This window comes from Ammospiza caudacuta, chromosome 5 (genome assembly GCF_027887145.1).
Source record: "Ammospiza caudacuta isolate bAmmCau1 chromosome 5, bAmmCau1.pri, whole genome shotgun sequence".
NCBI lineage: Eukaryota > Metazoa > Chordata > Aves > Passeriformes > Passerellidae > Ammospiza > Ammospiza caudacuta.
In genome coordinates this window covers 66,130,166-66,153,392 of record NC_080597.1, presented here as the reverse complement: position 1 = coordinate 66,153,392, position 23,227 = coordinate 66,130,166, and the positions used below count along the sequence as shown (strand labels likewise).

The window sequence follows — 23,227 nt, the reverse complement described above, 5'->3', positions numbered from 1 at the left end:
GTTTTTAACAGCAGTCATTGGACAACAGACACGAGCAAACGTGGAGATTCTTCAGGAAAAATTCCCTTCAGGCAAACAAAAGGTTCTTTTTCATGTCTGTAAAAAAATATACCCTTGACCTTTTCAAAATGTAGATAGAACCAGTGAGCAAACATCTGAGATGTCTTGCTCATCATGTATGAGTACCTATGCATGCAGACTTTTCCTAATTGAGTTACTATTTAAATAAAAATACATATTCTTAGACTTCAGAGAGGAAAATAGCAGTTCATCCAATACTATCTGCACCTCCAAAACAAAAAACTAGGATATGAACCTAAGGATTTGAACTTTCAGTAGAAACTTCTGTCATAAAAAGAGACAAGGCTCTTCCTCAATTCCATAAGATAACTTTTTCTACTTCAGGTCAAGTTGTCCCAGTAAAATCTGTTCTGCAGCAGCATTTTCTCAGTTCCAAGACATGACTGTCCTTGAGATAATATAGTTTGCTCTCAGCAAGGAAATAAATCTGTAGCAGAGTAACGCTGTTCTGGTAATCAGTGTTTGAAAAGAGAAGACAATTTGTGCACAAATGAGACTTTCTATAGGTGTTTAGTATCTAACTTTGTCCTTGGAAAATAATTCATTCTTGTTGACCACATAAAAAGCTTGTTCCAAAAATGTATTTTTCATTTCCACAAATTGGGATTTTTATTATTTTTTAAACCTCTAGTATATTTACACATCAGAAACTGTCACTAACTATTGCATTTGCCTCTGCACTGTTTTAGATATGATGCAAAAATTCTTTGCCTCACATCCAGATTAATTAGAAGGACATGGTACTTGTTGGGTTTTTTTCCTGGTTTCATAAATTATTTTAAATCTCTGACTGATAAGCAATTCATAGAGCTGTAGCAGCTAAGGAAAATAAATACCTGTGTGTCCATTAGAATGTAAATTAACTCATTACTATGCCTGCTCCTGACCTTTTCTGATGGCTGTATTCTTGCTAACAAAGACACTTTACTATTCATGAAAGTGAAATTTAATGGTAGCTTGAGATTCTCTGGCATATTTTAGATTACATTCTGATAGACTCAGGTGACCGGTGAGGGTTCCAGCTTGAACAGCAAGTGCTTTTAGCATTCATGACTTTGAATAGCTATCCTTTTTCTAATTATTTGTGAAGATTTGAATATTGTTGAAAATTTGTTGCTTCAGGAGGCTAGGTCAGTGAAACTTCATGAACTGCACAAAAAGGGCTCCTATGTTTAAAAAGTTGAATATTGACAGTACCTGACCTCACAGTCATTTAAGATTTTGTATCGGCTCTATAAACATGGAAACTTACAATCATAGAATCATAAAAAGGTTTAGATTGACAATACCTTAAGATCATCAAGGCCAACCATTAACCAGCACTGCAAAGTCCATCACTAAACCATGTCCTAAAGTACCACATTTACACATCTTCTAAATATCTCCAGGGGCACTGACTCAACCAACTCCCTGGGCAGCATGTTCCACTGCTTGGCAATCCTTTGGGTGGAGAAATTTTTCCAAATATACAATCTAAACGTGCCCTGTGCAACTTTAGGCCATTTTTTCTTGTCATATCTCTTGTTACTTGGGAAAAGAGATCAACTCCCACCTCACCACAACCTCCTCCTGAAATGTGTGGAGCAAAAAGGTTTCCCCAGAGCCTCCCTGCCTCCAGGTTCAACACCCCCAGCTGCCTCAGCTGCTCCTCATCAGACTTGTGCTTCAGATCCTTCCCTGGCCCTGTGCAAGCCCTTCTCTGGACCCATTCCAGCATCTCAATGTCTTTCTTGTCCTGAGAGGCCCAAAATTGATTAAAGGTGTGGCCTCACCATTGCTGAGTACAGGGGAATGATGACTGCTCTGGGCCTGCTGGCCACACTGTTGCTGATACAAGTCAGGATGCTAGTGATTGTAAGACTTCTCCCAGCTGCTTATAGAATATTTCATGAGCCTCTTCATCCTGGTTGGGCAGTCTACAAAAGAGGAATCCCACCATGTTATCTGTCTAGCTGGCCTCTCTTAATTCTTAAACATTCAGCCGTGTCATCTCATCACTAAGGTCCAGACCGTCAAGACAGCCTCTAAAATACTGAGCTGTCTCTCCTTCTTTGCCTGTGTCTTCTGAAGAGTTTATTGTCTTCCATTGCAGCAGTCCAGTGATGTGAGTCATCCCACCACGTTTCTGTGGTGGCAGCTATATCATAGCTTTCCTGTGGTACCAATAACTGGGCTTCCAGCTCTTCCTGTTTGTTGCCTATGCTGTGTGCAGTGGTGTAGGCATTCTCCAGCTGGGCTATTGATCCTGCCACCTTTTTGGGGAGATAAGCCCTAATTCCTGTGTGACCACTGTCAGCTGCTTCCATGGTTTCTAGCTCATTAATAACCCTCATGTCTCTGGTGCTGCATGGATCCATCCCCTACCTCCACTGAGGACATTGGTAGCACACTGCCCCTCAGTGACATGCAGCCCCCAGGGTTAGCTCTAGCAAGCCTGGTTTTATCCCTTACCCCGTTCAAATCCAGTTTAAATCTCTTTCAATGAGCCCTGCTACCTCCTGTGCATAGATTCCCCACTATGAGACAACTGTACCCTATCTGTTCTCTGAAGTCCTGGTGTTCTCTAAACTAACCCATGATCAAAAATACAAAACCCACACTTTGCTGGTGGCACCAGACTCAGAGCCAAGGAGTGATCTGCTGGTTCTTTCTGTTTCTTCTGTAATCATGTTCTGCAACTGTAAAAATAGAGGAGAACCCTGTCTGTGCTTCTGATCCCTTAACCACTCATCCCAAGGCCCTGAAGTCTGTCTTGATTTCGCTCTAACCTCTTGTTGCAACTTCATCACTGCCTACCTGAGAAATTAATAATGGGGCTGTGTCAGGGTAGGAAGCTTTCTCTTCATATCTTTAACCAAGGCTGGAGGGAGGCAAAAGACTTCCATAAGAACTGGGTCTGGGCTGCATATTGGGCCTTCTCTTCCCTTCAGAAAGGAGTTTCCTGTGACAGTGACCCATCTTTGTTTTGGGAGGCAGCTTTGGCACAGGGAGCAGGCCAGCTTGCTGACAGCATCACACCCATGCTGGATGAAGCACCAGCCTTGTTATGTGTGGTTCCACTTGCAGAGTCTCATGCCTGTGATGCCTGGACATCTGGAGAGGTGAGGCAGTCCCAGGGGAGACATGCATTGGGCAGGCACTTGTCACCACTGCCACCAATTCCTTAAGTCACTGTGTTCAGCCAGGGGGAGAGGATAACAAATTCCCTCTATCATCTGTCTTGTCTATCTGGGGAGCCTGTCCCTGGGAATAGAGGGAGTGAAGGTTAGAGCACAGTGCTGGTAACACTAAGGTCATGGGCTCAGTCTCTGGATGGGCCATTCACTCAGAGTTGGGCTTGACGATCCCTGTGTGCCTGTTCCAACTCAGAATATTCGGACATTCCAGTAGTCTGATACTCTTACACTCCCCCTGATTCCTCAGCCTATTCGCTTCCCAGAGGTGTCACTGAGCACAGGAGCTCCTCACTCAGTGCCAGCAGTCCTGACACAAGGACAGTGCAAATCCTGGCACTGGGGTGGCAGTATGATCCCACTGGAGTTCCACCTGGGCAGCTGTGCTCCTCATGCTGGGTGCAGAGTTAGAGAGGCCTTGTCCTTCTTCCTGTAGCTGGCAGGGTTTCAGCACCATTCCTGTGTGCCCTTCTGTGCCAGCTGCTGCCAGACTATCATATCATGCCCTTGGTGCCGCACCATGCCCTGTGTGCCCACCCTGCTGATGGTGCTCCTGGACCCCAGAGATCCCTACGGCGTTTTTTTAACCTTTGGAGGAAGGCTTGGCCTGGTGCTCCTGGTGCTTCTGGTTAGCTTGGCATGGGCTGCAGGCTGCTATTGGCCCTCCTCTGAGCTTCCCAAATTCAGACAGTTCCCCCATACATCTGGAGCACTTCACAGGCAATCATGTCAGCACCAGAGCCACTCACCTCAGCAACTTCAGTAGGATGAGATCAGGTACATTTTCCTAAAGTACTCTTCTACCTCTAGATCATTTCTTATAAACTTCTGTCTCACACTTTATGCTACATGTCAAGAAGTCTGAAACTCCGAAAGAAGAGCTGAAATAAAGACTTGAACTCATGATGCCCCCACATCCCCTGAAGTAGAGATGAGCCAGGCAGGGTGGTACCCCAGTGGGGTAGAGATCTAGCTGACCTTCCTTTGAACAGTCCCTGCTTTTTACCCATACTTTCATAAATTGTCTGTTGACAGAAATGTGTTTAATCTTTGGGATCACTTTTCATAGGTGTTATAGGCCAAAGAGTGAAGAACAGTGATGATTTAAACTGGGGCACTACTTCTATTGCAGCTTCACTTGGGTTGAGAACAGGAACAATCGAGTAGTGGAACATAAAGCAAAATGCCAGCACAAGCAACTACTGAGAATCAGTTTGCACCGTTCTGAGTCTTTTTTCAGGAAAAACTTGATTAATAACATCTGAGCATATGTATATAGCCATAAAGAAGACAGAGGTATTTCTCAGTTTTATTAATGTGAACCTGCATTTGATGCAGCTGATGACTGTAACCAGCCTTCAAGTTACTGCAACACAGTGCAGTTACTTGCCATGCTGCCTGTATGTCACCTGGTGCAGGAGAAAGGCACTGGCTCTAAACACTGGAATGTTGTGGTCAAAGGCAGTGGGTCATTCATCTCACTCTGATGTGGGATGTGTTGATTTTTGGCCCATTGCATCAGGTGCCATCCCAGCTAAAGACCAAATGGATCCTCCACAGCATGGCACCATGTCTCTGCAGGACAGCTGACAGCAGGAGTAGCTAACTGTGCTTGAAGAGCTAGAGCTTACAGTCTTCTTACACCTACTCTTTTTTTCAAGGTAAATCAACTTTTTGTTGTTGTTAGAGTAAGAGTCAATATTTAGAGCTTTTTGAAAAAGATGGACTATTGAAAAATATTATGTAATAATGATTGTTTTTATTAGAAATGGAACTACTAATTGCCATTCCCTGTACATCATCTGATGCTTTAAATATGGCATGATCAGCCAAAACCTTTTATCACCTACTTTTTTTCATAAGTATTATTTCCATTTATTTTCATTCATTGTTTCCTTTTAGATTTTGTTTACTACAGTATATAAATTAATTGAATGTACTACTTCTCATTGATCATACTTCTTTTCCTTAAAAGGAGAAAATATCTGAAGAGTAATTGAATTAATGGTATATATCGGTTCTGTACACACACAAAAAATTACCTCTCCCACAAATATTTTCAGAATTTTAGCTGTAGGATATTTTAAATCTTAATGAGTCAACTCAATGGTAGAATTATCTCTGTGCACCCAATCTGACCACACCTTACATAGCTCAACAAAAAGCAAATATACAGAGAGAGAAACCAGGTGTAATGTGAATGGTAAGAAACAGTTCCCTGAACCTGCTAATGGTGAACACCTGAGTCTGAAATCTCAGTGTTCTCACCTGTCACATCAATTTGAAGTTAATGAGTATTTGATACCTTTGTAAATCAGGCCCATATAGACAACTGATAGACATCTCAGGGATTCCAGTAAGAGAAAGAAAAAAGCACAGAAAATAAATCTAGTGCTACACTAAATGTATCCAGTAACTTTTCTCGAAGGAAAAACTTTTGCTTGAAGTGTTGTCACATGGATGTTGATAAGATGCCCATGGAGTCAGTTAATGCTCTGGGAGTGCTCATCAGCCATCTGTTCAGTGACTTCCAAGCGTCTTGGAAGGAGAAAGGTCTGTTCAGTGCTTAAGACAGCTTTGCTCAGGAAGCCATATGCAACAAGGATATTAAAGCACAAAAAAACTCCCAAGAAGCCCAGTGAAAGCCAGTGGGCTTTCACCCATTAAAAGTGAAAGTGTGACAAGTGATGTGGAGGGATGTTGACTTACCCTGAACGTTGCTTTAGATTAAAAATCTTTGTGTTGGATGCTGTTGAGTTCCTCCCTGCAGCACACGCCGTCACTGCAGAAATCAAACTGTTCCCAGGCTTCAGTTTAATTATCCATACACATCTGCCACAGGGGTGAACATCCTTAAAAGTTCTGTGACTTAGCAATAGCTGTGTGAGTTACTTATGATTCTACAAGATGTGAAGAACTTCTCCAGGAAACAATGCAAAATAATGTGTGAATAATGAATAATGAAAATAATGAAGATGGAAATGGAGCAAAAATCATCCCCATGGGAGCAGACTAATAACCAAGGGCTGGTTTTGTACTACTGACATTACAGAATTTGCAAAAAACCTGAAAAGGAAACTAATCACAGTGCTGTCTTGCAAATGTTCTAAGTCCTGCCTGATAAGCTGCTTTTAGAAAATGAAACTTTTCAACAGTAAATCCTTGCTGAAGTGTAAGGCACATGATATCTGTAAGAATATTTTACAACAAAAGCATACCTAAACTTGGCTATAAGAGGAAGTAGATACAATGAGTGTGATGTGATTTGTCTTTTGTTACAGGATATCTTCATCAAAAAGGAGAAGTACACTAAACTGAAGCTGGAATTTGCCTTGATATGAAAAAAAAAAAAAAAGGAAAAGAGTTTTTTCTTCTTGCTACTTTTGAACCCAAAATCTGTTTTCAGTTCACAGTGTTTTTTAGTTAAGTTACAGCTTAGAAACCATCACAGCTCTGATTTCCAGGGAAGCTCATTTTGGAAGGTGGTAAATACAACTCAAAAAGCAATCTCAAAAATAATTTTTGTACCACTGCTTTATGAGAAAATGTAAATCTGAGTTTTAGAAGACATGTGGTTGTTACTGTACCTCAGCTTATTTTTTTGAAATTAAACAATTAAAATGTTCATATGCGTTGGCCACCAGCTGCTGTACCTTATTACAGTTTAAATAGCTAGCCTGGAATAAGAAATCATTATATTCTCAAAACTAATTTTGCAGAAGCATATGAGGTCATGTATTTTTATTGTTGCATGCTTACATGTTACCACAGTATTTTCCTGCTAGCACCTGGCTGAATGGTGGGGCTTTTTTAACAAAAGCCATAAACCCAATTGTCCTTTCCTAAACTGATGCAGACCTGCACTGGCTGTCTTTACAAGGAGTGTTAATAAAAAAGATACAGGAATCTTCAAGAAATGAGCTACAACCCATTGTGTGGTGAGGTTACCATGAGGAGGGAAGGCTCTCAGGCACATGGGTGAGCCAAAAGCCACTCATGGGAAGAACAGGATGCATGAAGTCCTTTTAGGTGGATCTAAGCTGACTTCTGTTATTTCAAATTTTAAACATGTATGTGGATATGGAGGTGAGGGGTGTTCATATGTAAATGTATATAATATTTTCAGCTACTCAAGTTTTTATCCCAAGTTGGACAACAGGGGGCTGGGAGTTTGGGGAAGGAGAAGCAGAAACCTGGAATGGAATGAGGTTGTCAGAGCTTGTCCAGTACATGTTTCTAGTTGGATGTGAGTTGATCAGAAGGTTGCGCAGTATTAGTATTGTACTAGTACACAAAAGAAGTTGAAAGCTGCATTTTTTGGATAACAAATTTCAGCCCTGTTGATAAATCAGCATCTGTATATGAACTGATGCCACTCTGCTGGCAGCCATCATTCAGGTGGGATCCTGCTCTCCATGGTGGGGGGGGCTCACGTGGCATGTAAGAAGCACCAAAGTCAAGGAAAATATGGTGTGAAGTGAGGTCAAACTAAATGAAAGTCCACTTCTCATTGCCTGCTCTAGATGTGGCTGCAGATGGCCAACACTGCTGAGTGGACACTGAACATACATTGTTAAGGTATATTCTTCTGGTGAGATTTTAAGCCTCAGTTTTCTACTTGTAGAGGATTTGTTTCTTTTGCTCTTGCAGTGTTCTACATGCGCAATATTCTCTTGAATTGCAGCAATTGTTGCATGTGTTTAAATACTGGTGATAATTATTTTGGTGCACAACAATTATCCATGATCAGTCTCACATTGAATAACTGATAATGTCATATATTCTATAAAAGTCAGTTTTGTTTAGGTTGGGAAAAGAATGTTTAGTTCAGCTGTGAGTGTAGATCTTCTGTGAGACAATATGAAAATTGTCAAGAAATAGGTAAGAGATGTAATGTAAAGTTCCTTTATGGAACTAGGCCTTCACCCCTTTAGCCCAGCACCTAATCTTTGACAGAGGTGAGAGATGAGGTCAAGGTGTAACAGATGGAATTAAATCAGAAGAATGGATTTTACTATTAGTCCCAAGGTTTGTTACCTTTAGAGATTGTTGCTTCTATAGCATCCATTCGTACACATATGGATCTCCAATTTTTATTTTTTTTTTTATTTTCCTTTGGATCTTTTACTTCTCTGGCATCCTATATCTGTTAGTTTTCTTAACATAATTTCATGCTGTGTGAATAAATATTGCTTTTTTTTTTTTTTTGAGTGTAGATGTTGTCATTTGTATGTTGCAGTCTGTGCCCATAACCTCCAAGCTAAATATAAGTTTATATTCTCTTTGTTTAAATGAATAATTGGATTTTTTTAATTGAGGGGCTTTAAAAGAAATCTTGACTTGATGTATGTCATTGATTTTTAAACACTTATTATATTTTTAATTGATAGCAAATTTTTATTATATCTCCAGCATAACTTATTTTTAGGTGGAGACAGTAAATAAATAGGGAAAAAAACAGACCTTTCAGTTTAATCAGGAGTAACTTTTCATGACAGTAAGTTATGGGAGGTGCACCAGTATCAATGGGTAAGGAGTGTTACCTCTGCCAATATTTTCTGAACAACAAATCAGGATAGTAAGTTGATTTTAGCAAGTTTCTAGTCTCATCTTTAGCTCAGAGCAGAAAAGTACTTTTTAGTTTTCACTCTTATTAACAGTACAGAAGCATAGTGGGTAATAAAAAGGTAGCCATCTGCCATCCAATAAGTTATTTAATAAGGTTCTGCTACAGAATCTTTATTACTGAAAGTGATGCACAAGCCAGATCTATCAAGGATGCCTGTTATCTCAGCTTGAGTTTGCAGATGGAAAGAAATCTGTCCACTTGTTAATAAAGCAGTTTTTATCCAGCACTGTCGAGTCAGTAAGCGTAAACCTTTCCAGGATTACTTTTTTCAATAGATCTTTTTTTTTAAAAAAAACACATCATCATTACTAAATAACCAGTGTTTCAGTCAAATGGCTCAAGTGCTTTTACACTGCAAGATACTTCAGTCAAAATAATTAAGTATCAGGGCCAAAAAGATTACCTCATTATCACAGAATTCTACAAACCTTAAATATACGTACGCATATAATTCCTGTTATGATTTTTCTGTAGAAAGATACTATTCTAATGCTCTCATAATTTTAATTTTCTTTTTAGACTCACTTTACAAAAAGAAATAATGAAGTCAGTACTACTCTTTCAGCTGAATTCATTTTTTCAATGAGAGAGCAGCCCTCCTATTAGATATCTCACTTTAAGCGCCATTTCTGTTTCCAACAAAACAAATGAACTCTTTGTTATTAGTTTTTAATTTTACCTAGGAAAGTCCACAGCCTTTTTTTTACCTGCTATTAAGCTGAGGATGAGTTTTTTAATGAAAGCTATGTTGAAAGCTGATATTAAAAAAAAAAAAAAGTGATCTAATACCTTTTGTAGAGCTTTTTTTTATTATTTAATACTTTGTAAAGGTTTTTAACATTGTACTGCGTAAGATAGGAACAGTGTTTTCAATGAGTGTTTCAAACCATTCCTTTTATGAAAAAGACATATCTGGAGTTTTAAACATTTGTAAGGTACACGAGTTGAAATTTAGGGAAGTCACTGAGGCAAGTTAGCAATCAGTTAATAACTAAGGAAAAGGAGTTAACTACTTGTGTAAAACAGGTAGTCATGCATGACTTCTTGCTAACTAAGACCAAAACCAGGACAGTATCAAAATAAGCAATCCTCTCAAGACTTGGCCACCTTATCTAGACTAATGAAACCGTTATTTTTCTTCAGGCTTTTCTTCTAAAAAAATCTCTTGTATTATTAGGTTTTGTTGATGGGATGTTCTGAATGCTTCTTCCTAAAGGTGCGACTGCATTTGACACATCAATACCAGGTCATTTGGTGTCTTATCCAATGTCCACCAAGACATTTGGAAGTCCTTTTGATTAGTTCTTTTAATTTCAACCTAATCCCATGCTGTTTGTAAAGTATGGCAATGATCTCAATAGCTCCACTTGCATATATATATATATGTATATATGTATATACATATATATATATTTCTATCTATTTTTTCTTAGAAATTATCCCTCGTGTTTTGTGTTTTCACCCCTTGTGTGTAGAGAATTTCCATATCTATCAATATTATTTGCAGACCTGAATGAGAATGGGAGCACAGACACCACTTAGCCTCCATTCTTTATGCATCAGAAAAAGCTGCTAACGTTATTTTTTGTTTATTTCAGGTTTCTTTTCTCCATGGAAAACTCCAAAGCCTGTAAGTTTCCTTTCAAAACTGTACGCATTGAGTTCATAAGATGGCTATCATGCTAAGCAAATTTCTGTAGACTGTCATCTATCCATCCTGTTCCCAGCCCATGGGACACCTCTCAGCAGTGCCCCAGCTTCAAGTGACATGACACAGCACCAGGGGTGGCCTCCCTGAAAAGCTCTGAGGGTCTGTTGGCTTGGAGCCTGCCAGAAGGGGAAGAAGGAAAACCCTCATGTTAAGATGGGTGGCAAGAACCAGAAATGTGGTGGCTTAAAAATAAGAGGTCTGGAGGAGAAGGCAGCAGAAATGAGTCCATTCTAGGCTTCTAGTTGGCAAATTCTTTGGAATTAACAACATGCACCTTTTCTGGCTTACAAGTGGCTTGAGTTTAACATCCTCAAGGAGATTGTTGCTCTTTCTTGCCTTAGGAGATCTAGAACTGCAATAATCACACTTCAAATAAGAGCTCGGGCTAGATAACTGACTGAGGTGCCTTTTAATCAACTTTTCTATGTTCTTATGATTTTGACAGTAAAGACCAAGGTGTAAAGACTTCCCACTGTAAGACTGTAAGCAATGACTGTGTTTATTCTGCTGGCACCACATTATATAATTTTTTTGAATTTGTGACAGCATTCACAGTATAAAAAGAATTCATAGGCTACTATTTTTGGTTGTCTGGTTTGTTTTATTGTTGTAGGGGGTTGTTTGGGTTTTGGTTTTTTTGTTTTTTTGTTTTTTTTTTTTTTTAATTTGTCTCTTTAATTGAGATTTTACAGGCCTTAGAGTAATTCTTAATTCTCCACAAGGGTGTGTAGAGGAAATAGATCCTGAAGACTCCTAAGAGCAATGAGAATAACAATAGCAATGCCTTTTAAAGGACTTAGAGCCTTCTTACTGGGGAGCAGGCAGGGGAAGTACATTAAATCTGAACAACTTTACATACTCTCATATTGGAATATGGCATGCCTAAATTTTGCCAAAATAATTTTTGTATCCTGTCAAGTACAAATAGCAATTAATCAGCTGATGCAACTCTGTCAGACTGCTTCAGGTTGTGGTGGTTTTGCTATAAAAGGATAGAGTCTGTATACAATACATTGGAATAAGTATTGCATAAGTTGCTTTGTTCATCTGTGTAGCAGAACATTTTTGAAAATAAATTGGAATATTAAAGGCTGGCTTGCTCTCACCAGTTTAAGACTCCTGAATTGCTGTAATGTTCAACTTTTAATCTCAGATAAAAAGTGATGAAATAGATAGCTTGCTGCTCTCTTGTTAAAGATCCACATTTGAAGACCTCCTCCTGTCCATACTTTGCCCTTTTATGTACACATCAAATATATAAATATCAGTGTATTTATTGTTGATGATTTTCTGCAATATCTCCTTATATAAACAGTATGGTAGTTCATGCTCAAGAAGCACTTGCCAATAGTCAGGATCTAGAAAAACAACCTGAGCTGATGCAATTTTTCATGCAATGGTGTGAGGAAAACCAGGGCTTGCAGAACAATATAACACCATTGTGTGCTGTACCTGCAGGCAGACTGGCTGCTCACAGCCACTCTATTTTGGGGTAATCTCAGCAAGAGATTTCACTAATGATTAACCGAGTTAAGGTAGTGTGAATTCCTCTGTCTGGCACCACTTTTAACTAGAGAAATAGTCAGACATCAATTTCTCATGTCCAAGGCCTGAAGACTGAAACCAAGTGCCTGCAGCAGTGTGTGCACACAGTCTGAAGCAGAAAGGCCAGCACAGGAGGTTTAGAAAGCCTCCCCAACACCTCAGCACAGCCTGTATCTGTGTAACAGCACAGGAAACACATAACCTGGGGTAAGATATTTCCAGTGATTCCTGCGTATATCATACATATCTTATATACGTATATCACGTATAATATTAGTGCAAAATGACCATGAGCAATGTCACCAAACCATTGCCCCAGTTTGGATTTGGTGCCCTTCACTCACTACTGTCCTTACTCACTTTCAAGAATGCCTTTTTTTCTGAAGTAGCATTATGATAACTTCCATTACTGAATGCTAGGTGACTGTTTAATTAGTTAATACAGGTTTGGGAGACATAATTCCCCTTCTGTTTATCTGCTTATTTAGCTGGTTGAACTTCACACTTGAAGATTTAAAGCTAACCAGCAAGCAAGAGTTAGACATGTGGGACCCAGTAGGGTTTTGCCAATTGATCTCCAGTTTCCTGTCCTTTCCCCAGGGTAAAGTTTGTTCATCAAAGATAATTATATTTTCCTTTCTTTTTTAAAATCTTTCTTAAAGTATTTTAATTTTGTCCAGTTTCACATTTTGAAAGAGGTAAGTGATCTATTTCCCCAGCACTTCCCAATAAATTAGGAATCTTTCACTTTTAGACAGACATGGCCCTGCATGTCTTTCATCTTCATGAGATAGTTTGGTTTCACCGGCTTGTGTTCTTGTAGATTCCTAAGGAAAGGTAAAGCCTATACATATTTTTTCTGGTAATTTCCTTTATCATAAACTGCTTGAATTGAGCTTAGTTCTTCTTTCCCCTTTAGACATAGGAGTCATAATCAGGTGTGTTTCTAGAGACCGTTGTATTTACAATTCCATAATGCAATTATATTTGTGTTTATAGCTACTGGAGGTAATTTCTTTAGGGCTCAGTAGTACTGTGCTACTCGTGTGACTTACCACACTGGCTAATTTACCCAAAGGGCAATATTTGCAGAGGATAAATTTATGTTTGTGTAAGAGGTTCCTGAAGATACCCAAGGTAAATTCCTAAACTTTCAATGGCAGCTCAGGTATTTCCATGTGCCTCTGTATTGCACAAAATGTACATACTTATAGTTTTGAATGAACCAGCCCTACTTACTGCTGAAATTCTGACAGAAACACGTCTTGACTTATAATAATACTTTTTAAAATAATTAGGTCCTTGACAACTGAAAATGGCCAATATCTATAATCTGTGTTCTTAAGTATGAGCCTAAGAAGGTCAGATCACCAGGGATATGCAGCAGGATGGTTATTCAGCATATTCACCAGGAGGACACTAAAATATCTATAGTCCACACATACTTGGTGTGAAAAAAGCCTGGTGCAGTTAATCATCAGAACAGAGAGTAAAGCTACCTGCTGACCCAAACACCTTCTGAAACCAAGGAACTAAAGACAAATGATAGCCACAGAATTTGTAGAGCAAGCGCACTCTAAATCTGCAATCATCTTTGATAAAGGTTTGCTGATACAAGAATAGAAGTCAGTGGAATTTAATTACAGATGAGTTTGTTTCCAAGAGGCGTTTTTTGTGTAATTACCATTGTTGGGTTATGTGTGAGAACACACTGTTCTGGAGGCTTTACCACCCTTGTCCTCAGGAGGGGTTATAGGAGTAGCTAAGTACTCATTTCCTGGGCTAAACATTTGTGTTTTGTTTAATTTAGCCTCTTCAAAGAAATTTGCTAATGCAATTTGATTAGTAGCCAACTTCTTCAAGAAATAAAAAAGCAGATCCTCAAGCCATCTTTAGCACAGCCTATCATGTCTTCAAGTTTGATGTACATGTAAGACTGCTAAAGACAGTCTTGTAAAAAGCGTGAACTGAGGTGTCTTTCATGCACAGACAATAGGCTGTTGTAGGCTTTCCTGTAAATGGCCTGGAAGAGTTGAAAGCCTTATCCTGTGCTTGGTTGTATAATGCCACTTTAGTGAGATTTTTTGAATGCTACATGCCTGAATACATGCTGTAATAATTTTCTCTTCAGTTTTGATTTGTTTTGATTTTCTTTTGGTTTTGATTTTGTTTTTTTAAATCTTCCCTTGGAGCTGTAAATTCTGGTCCCAGTTACAGTTATCTCCTTCTCCCTGGGCAGCTTGTTATTTTCATGTATTCTCAGAAGATACAGCATTAAAGCCATTCACTTTCTACACAGTCTGTCCCTTCTTTGCTAAGCACTACCTTCATGTATGTTATGTATTTTGATGAATCTGATAATTGTGTCTTTACAAACTGACAGATTCCACTTTTAGCAAATAATTTCCAGTAGCTCAGCACATCCTGTGAGAGGCACTCCACATGCTCCAGAGTAATGCTGGGCCTCATCTTACCCGAGAAAGGTCACATCTTGCCATGAGCAACAAACTAAGAAGTGAATTTAATCAAGTCATTTTATAAACAGCACAACACACACCTTTCATTTCAAAAGGCAGAAAACAGATTTACTAATTTTGAAAACACATCCTCAACAGAAATCATTGGTTTTGGTCTCGTTGTGGAAGCGACAGTTTTTGCAAAACTTTATTTTTATTCTTTGTATGTTTTTATTCCAGATGATGGAACGATGGGAGAATCAAGGCAGCCCTCAAACGAGTGTGTCTGCTCCAGCTATGCCACAGAATATTCCCTATCCACCCGCTCTTCACAGGAGTTCATTTCCTGATTCAACAGAGGCCTTTGATCCACGAAAACCTGACCCGTATGAGCTGTATGAGAAATCAAGAGCTATTTATGAAAGTAGGCGTAAGTGAAAGCTCTCTTGACCCTGCTGGCCATTTAGTATTTAAAGTTTTGCCTTTGAATGTGTTGCTGTTGGCATGATTTTCTGTAATTATCTTTTGTAATTTAAAGGAACTACATTTCTTTCCAGTAAATAGAGTCCATTTTAAATGTTTCAAAAATTGTACACTTACATATTTTCTTAGATCTTACCTAAATTCTCATATATGACTTTCATAGGTGTTTTTTTCCTTATATTTTTGATCTCCCCATTTTGACTGTTAAGTCCTTTGTGAAGCACAGTAAATGTCCCACCACATTTTATTGTATTTTTTTTATAGTCAACCAATGGGAAGATGTGAATCTATCAATGAAAAAAAGAGTTTCACCTACTTTCACTTCAAAGTGACATTTTTTAAGAAATTTCGAATATTTTTTTTTTTATAAAAATGTATTTGACAAGTTTTCACATTGTCATTGGTAGCTAGAAAGAAACGCGCAGCATAAAGTACTATTTGCAGACCTATACAAAACAGTACTGAGCCATTGAGATGCTCATTTTTATTTACTTTCTCATGTTTTTGGAAGTATTGTCCATGTTTTTGACAGCAAGAATAAAAGAGCGTAGACTTATTTTCTCTTTTTGCAAAGAACATTTTGGCCAAAAATATTGTTCTAAATTGTCTGCAGCCTTTGCACTTAGTAAGATAAATTCTTAAAAATAGTTAACTTTTTACCAAAATCTTTGTCACCACTGCCATTACTTGCATATGCCACTTTTCAATTCATTTAGTAAAATACTTGTGCCTATAGACCAAAATGTGCTATAAATTACATATAAAATATTGGAGCTGATTCAGACCAGCCCATTAATATTAGTTGGGCCCAGAGACCTGGAATATTCACATTTCTTTGGCATGCAAAGGGATAGTCTGAAGGAAATACATTATTGTCCCCAACAGTGGGCTCATACCATTCTTACTTGCCTTGCCTAATACATTAGTTACAGCATCAGCATCTCCTCTTTGGCTTTGGCATTCCCAGTCCCCACAAGAATGGATATGCTGGAGGAACCCCAGACTTCATTTCCAAGTAAACCTTTATTTAGTCTTGCAGCTGCATGTCATATTCCTCAGTTCTTTGCCACTGTGGCCAGTGCCACCAACTTCTGCCCCGCTGATCCTATTACTGGAACACTTTTCAGAATAGATTGTCACCCTAAAAAATACAGATTTTTTTTTTTTTTGAGGGAGACAGTTGTTGATGTTTTATTTAACTCTATGTACTTAAATAAATTCCTGGCTTTTTTGAGGAATACCAGTATCTTACCAGGGTATCTTACTCTCCTTAAATATGGATGTGAGTACTTAGACCCCTGTAAAAAATGTATTTAATCTTCAATTATAAACTGTTAGGCATAGAAACTAAACTTTCCAGTACATTTACAAACACCATGTATGTAGTCCATGATGACCGGCATTCCCAATGCAATGTACAAAAAAGAGACTCTACTTTTTGAAATTTTAAAACTCATTGAAGTATGGATCAGGATACTGGGTGGAGTAGACCAAATAGATTTGAAAGAAGTAAGACTAGTTTTGATCAAAGATTGGAAATAATTTTCAGACATCTCTCTTCTTTCACTTTCTCTTGTGCATTAAGGGCTAGACTAGCATATAAAAAAAAACATTTGCTTGAACTGCCATGTTATTCTCCAAAGTTATAGAATTGGGTATATGATAAATTAAAAGGAAAAGAATCCATTCCATAGTTAGAAATTACTTTATGTAGTTCAGCACCTCTACTGAAAAAACTCTTGGCTTTGTATAGAGCTCTAGCAAACAGAAAATTCTTTGCAAATAATCATTTCCCATATCAGTAGATTTTAGAAGTGATGTAGTTTAACAAAAATCTTTTCACTCAACAATCAGAACCATCTCTGTAGTTGAAGTCATCAGGCCAAGAATGCCAATTTCCTACACAGAAACAAATATCTCTGGGAGACAATTAAGAAAATATTATAAATACCATATGGATGTATGACATATGTATTTATATGGCATTTTTTTTCATCCTGATCCCCAATCTATGCTTGATCTATGTGTGCCCTTCATAAAACTGTGGGAATATAGATCTGATGTCAACCACAAAGATTCACTTACCCCCCAGAAGATTATATATTACATTACAAGATTTTTTACACCATGCAATATTCATGGCTGCTTTTGTCAAGTTTTCTGAGCACTTCTTTGACTAACATGAACTCTTATCTTTTACTTATATGATCTACTGTGTTAAGGAGTATATGCTTTACCATAGGAAGAGCATCTAACATGTGGGTTGGAGTTATGCTAAAGCCTGTGTTTTAATGGTATAATTGCTTTTGAGTTCTGTCCAAAAGGCAACTGGAAACTGTATGTGAGATGTTTTCATCACCAGCTGCCTAGAAAACCAAATAATTAAAAATAGTAAAGCTGCTAGGCCCAAAACAAGAAAGTGAGAGATGAAAAGCAAGACTGCGGTAACCTTATCCTAGATTTTGATCAGTGTCCCATCTTCCAGCTAATCTTGGAAACTTAAATTTCTTATGTTCTTTCTCCACTATCCCCTCAACATTTTCTCTAAGATTTGATTCCACCAGTTTCCAACCAGATCTTGTCTGCATTCCTTCATATCCCTTATTTATAAATAGCTACCTTGAAAGATCTCGATTCTCCCTGACACTTTTGTTTCATGAATGTCCTAAGCACATATTTTAGAAAATTTAATTTGTCAAGCCTTAGCACCATGTAGTTGTCCTATTTCCTGAAGATGGAAACAGCAGGAAGGAAATCCATTACTGAGTCAAGTAATTGTCATCTAATTTGAGTACATAGGAGGGAGAGTTTCAAGACAACACTCTTTCCTACCATATGGCAGTGTCAGGTTGGTTATCTTTGGGAAGAATATACCCTAAAAGTGCACAGGAAAAGTTCAGCTACTTGGTTTTTTTAAGTACTTCTTATCTCAAGGCAAGTTTGTCTTATCTCCTGGCAAGACCTTCTTTTCATCTTCTAAAAATAGGGCAGAGAAGTGAACAATCATGACCTGGAAAACTCAAAAAGAAAGAGATACTGCAAAACTTTTGTTTCTCTCATTGTGAGACTGTTACTAAACAGTTCATTTTGTGCTTCTATAACTCTGAATTTACACAGAGCCTTTTATCATAGGGTTTCCCCACAGTCAGCACTAACCAGGGCCTCATAAAATTCTCCTGCTTCCCAATCAGAGAGGGAGTGAAGCGAGTTATGAAAACCAGGGTAGTTCTGTGAGGAGCACAAGGAATATGACTCAAAGCAAGAACTAGACCAATGTGCTGCCTCTAACTCATGCCTACCTAATGATAGCAAGAACAGGGTTGCAAGCAGGAAGTCTCAATGAAAAAGTATGAGTTTCATTCTACAGAAAGGTTTTTCCACCTAAAGAACATGAAGAACCTGCAAGACCCTGGGTGATGGGAAGATTTCAGTTTGTAATGGTTACAATACAAATTACAAAGCACTACCACTTCTGCATGGGAAATAGTTCCATACAGGCAGAGTGCAACTCTATTTTGGAAGTCATAGTACCTTTGAAAATTGTTTGTCATGAGTTAGCTGTTACCTGTCAGGTCTTCCCTCTTAGCTGTCACCAGCCTCTGCTGTCACCTATCCCTATACTCAAAGCTCCAAGTAAATAAAAAATGAGCATGAGGGGTTTCCAAACACTGAGGAGGACTTCCATGTCATCTAAAAAACTGCATAAAAGCAAAAGATGGGAAATTGGTTTATGCTTTCTTTCTTTACTTTGTCTCTCTGGTTTGGGTTGGTTTTTTTTTTTTTCTTTTTGGTTTTGGGGTTTTTTTTTGTCTCTTTCCCCATCTCTTCTTGTTTCTCCTGCATGCTGAAGAATACCTACCTAACTTTCTGCTGTGACATAATTTTCTCAGCTGGATACTTTTTCATTTTTTTTTTGTTCTTCTATTAATTCAAAGCAAAACCTTTATCTCCTTTCTCCTTACTAAAACTATTAGATTGTAAGTGACAGAGTGACTCTCCCCATAACCAGTTTAGGTCCAGCAGGTAGAAAATGCAACATCAGACCAGGAATTTCCTATTAAGGAAAAAATTATGACTTCATATGCACCAGATTAAAACAGCTGTAACTGGAGCCCTTGAGTTATCATTAGGAGACCTCCTTCACCTGAATTTTAAACTTTTAATTTTATAAACTCTCCTTATCATATATTGTATATTGAGCTCTGTTTATGGTAAATTCACAGTTTGTAAAAACTTCATTCAGACCCCCTGTAGGCATTAGTCAAGCAGGAGTCACAAAGCAGTTGGGAATCATAATTCCATAATAGTTCTCTAGTTATAACAGAAAATTCAGGTTATTTTCCTCTGAGGAAAGAGGTAAAATAAAATATTTTTTACATTGATTGGATTACATTTGTCCTTCAGTTACTGTGGTAGCCAAGGCTGGTGATGTGACACAGAAATGCCAGTAGGAAGAATGAGATAAGCCAGGGATAAGCGCTCATTAAAAGTGAAATCTGAACAATTCCAGTTCCACCTTTAGCTGAGAGGACAAAATTTACTTTCTTCAAAATATCCTATGTTATTTTCTCCTCTGACCACAGTATTTTGAATTTCTTAAGTCCCTTTCAAATCTATCAACTATTTTATGCAATGCATTATTTTTTTATTGCCAGAGATTTTAACAAATTGGAAAGCAACCAAAAAGCAAAGTTCACCAACACCTGTGAAATATGTAAATGGCAAATCTACTTGCATAATTTGCCTCCACATAATAAGGTATATTCTTTGGCAGACTTATAAATACCTTTCTGTAAGGGTCACAGACAAGCACTTCATATTCACAGGGTACATTTCCTCCAGAGCATCAGCACAGATATGCATTAAGGTAGAAAAGATTTGTCAGACAGCATTATACTGATCCATAATGTGTAACTACAAAAACACCAGGCTTGCAGAAAAATACTAAGGAAATCAGGGTTTCCTAAATTTGATACTCATGGATATAAAAAAAAAAAATTAGGTCTAGCACTGAATGCATGACCACCTGAGGGGTTTTATGGCATAGTCTACAGCTAAGCAGAATTTTCCTGACAGTGCTTGTTGGCTGAAGAGCTACACTTAAATTAAAGATTGAAATTATTAAAAATTGAAGGAAATTTTTCACATAATTGGTACTACCACTTTTTTCAGATGTTTTCCTGACCAAAAAAAAAATTGCCTCTAATATTTTTCCCTTTCTTGCTCATTTTTAGTCTAAAAAGTTGGTTATGGTGCTTTAACATATATGTATACACATCTGTGCACAGGTGCATATAAATGCAGAACTATGATAGCACTAAATATAGAGTATTCTAAAGTATTGTAGAAAGGGAGTTTTCTATGGGTGAAGGGTTTGGGACTGTAAGCTAGAAAATCAGGTTCTAGTTTCAAACCTTCCTTGCACTCATTTTACAGTATCTATCAATATTTCTATTCACCAGTTAGTGCCCTTTATGTCAGTAAGTCATGCCTGCCTTCACTTAGTAAATAAAAGTATTGGGAAATTGCTAAGTAAGGTCTATTATCATCAAACTACTCCTTGACCTAGAGTGTGAACAACTGAGGTATAGGAAGGGAATTTCTCAAAGCAATTTCCAAACAGTCCATGTTGGTGTTTTCCTTCCATCTAGTGCTACCCTAAGCAACAGCATGGAGATGGTGTAAGAACTGATATTATTAAATTAATATAACTCTTTTTAATAAGAGATGATATACAATAAAAGGAGAGGAAATTTAGCAGACTAAAGTCAAATGGTTTTATATTGTTCATCACTGCAGAAAGAGTTACTCACCATGACAAAATGGATTTGTTGCTTATAAGAACTGACAGTAAACCAAAAGCACTTTCAAATGGAATTATGAGTGTATAATCATCACAGTGCCATGGATGTAAAATGATTTTGATTGCTGGCTTGCAAAGTAGGTCCCTAATGACCTCTGCTAATATGAAGTGTCCATTTTACAGCTGATGGCAGTGTTAAAGATGCAGAATTTCTTTCTCTTTAGCAATTTACACTTTACTAAAAGGTATACAAATAGATTTTGATCTGCAAAGTGGCAGCATGTACTTAAGAGTTAAAGTAAAAATTTAAGAGAAGTGACTTGTAGGAATAGGGGAGTTGGTGCATGTTGGAGACAAGTGGATGCTGCATTGCCTATGGGCTGTGGCAAACTGCTGCTGGCACAGCTTTGGAAGGGGCATTGCAGCATAATCACACTCATTCTTCTCACTTGTGAAACCCCTGTTCACCTGAAGCATGGCTAGCACTGAGATGCTGAAATACAGATGTTCCCTTGTGCTAGTTTTGTTCCATGTATTTAGCATTCAACAAAGACTGATCCAGAAAACAGCAGAATATGGAAAACAAATATAATCAAATATTGTCCCTACCTTTCATCAGCATAACTCTTCCTCCAGAGAATACCAGTGGCTCCACTGGTGTAAATAAAAATACCCTTGTGTCATGCTGTGGGTGAATTGTGCTCCTGTGGCTGTATCTTGGCAGCAAAGAATCCTGCTATTTTCACCATTGATTTCATATAAATCAGGATTATGTCCTAGGCCTTGTTTGTTGCTTGGCTGTTTTCACAAATATTTTACAGTTTTCAGTTTAAAATGAATGAGTGAAAGTGAAATAAATCTATTAGAGTAATTTATTTTAGACTAAACAGGAAGACAGGTATGCAAGATTTTTACTGTTCTATCTTCTAATAGCAAAATTAATCTTGGTTTTGCATTCATCTGATATGCAAAGAATTGTAGAATGATTGCCACAGAATGGTTGGGGTTGGAAGGGATCTTCTTTCAACCCCCAAATCTTGATGTATGGCAAGAGCACTCAAAATGCACAGCTGCATCCCTGTTCTCCAGAGCACAGGGAGTCATTGCCATGGTGGAGATTTATTTTAATATGGTCATATACAAACAACAGTTTAGAAGATTTCTTAGTTTTACTTTCCTGATTCTTGTTTCTAGGACAGGTTAGCTGAACTAAAAAATTAAATCAATGAATTTACCAAGTATTTTATTATACTTTCAAGCTCCACTTTGTAAATACTTCATTCCTATTTCACATGAAAGACTACAGCTACTTATGGCAATGCAGCTGAAGATGTTTAACCAAAAAGGCATCACAGGGAGAATACAGAAATATTATGTAATCATTTTAAATCTTTCAGCACTTTGAGTGCCTCTTCATGGTGGAGTATTGGGTAGGCTTGTCTCTTTGTCCTAACCTCTCCAAATTTTCATTCTACCTCATTTCCTATGAGGTAGAGGCAGGATATCTAACATATTAAAAAGAATCTATTAAAAGTTTAGAAGAATGCCAGAATTAATTTAGTAATAAATAAATGGAAAGTTTCAAATTGCCTTGTGTAAAGTTAGTTTCCTATAAACCTAATTGACTGATTTCTATAAAACAAAGCTCACTAGAGTCTCCCAGTATTCTGGTAAAATTACCAGCTCAGTTTATCCTTAGCAGATGGAAGGCGCCAGGATGTGCACAAATGACATGCATTCTGCTCAGCTGAGGGCCAGGCACAGCAGTCCTTTGTCCTCTGTTGGAAGTTGCTTTTCTGTAGGGTCTCTGAGAACAGAGTTTTGAAAAAAACTCACCTCTCTGAGGTGAGTTTTGAAAAAAACTACTTATCTCTGCATTTGACAGATGAGGACAGTGCTAACTCAGTCCCTTCCTCTGTGTTAAAAGTTCTTTGAAGTTTTATATTCTTTGCTAACTGTTTGCTTGTCATATGAGCACAGCTATATAGAGGATATATTTTGTTTTACAAAGTGTCGGTGATATTATCACAGTTATGTGTACTGCACAGATACCCATACTGCTGACAGCAGATTCTTCCTAATATGAACATTGCTTTGCTATGGTCACCAAAACCACAAATCTGCACCTGGGTTTATCTTTCTGGTGATCAGACATTTAAAAACTTCAGCATCTTCAGCACAGTTCAAATTTTCATGTGTGTGAATTCCCAAACTACAGTGAAAATACATGCTAGGTGCTGAATGGTTGATTACAGGATGATAATTAGCACTGTAAGAATCTACATGAAGTTCTACAAGGCAAAGGAAGAAAAGCAATGTCAGACTTCATGAGATTAGCTTTGAAGG

At 37.9% G+C, this 23,227-nt stretch overlaps 1 protein-coding gene across 2 annotated transcripts in view; it reads left to right on the top strand.

Moving 5' to 3' along the window:
- Nucleotides 1-23,227, top strand: part of MAGI2 (membrane associated guanylate kinase, WW and PDZ domain containing 2) — a 704,016-nt gene that overhangs the window by 601,091 nt on the left and 79,698 nt on the right. For both annotated transcript variants that reach the window (XM_058806060.1, XM_058806061.1), the window contains 2 exons: nucleotides 10,482-10,513; nucleotides 14,836-15,019. In XM_058806060.1, coding sequence (XP_058662043.1) covers nucleotides 10,482-10,513; nucleotides 14,836-15,019 — 216 coding nt within the window. The remainder of the gene's footprint in view (nucleotides 1-10,481; nucleotides 10,514-14,835; nucleotides 15,020-23,227) is intronic.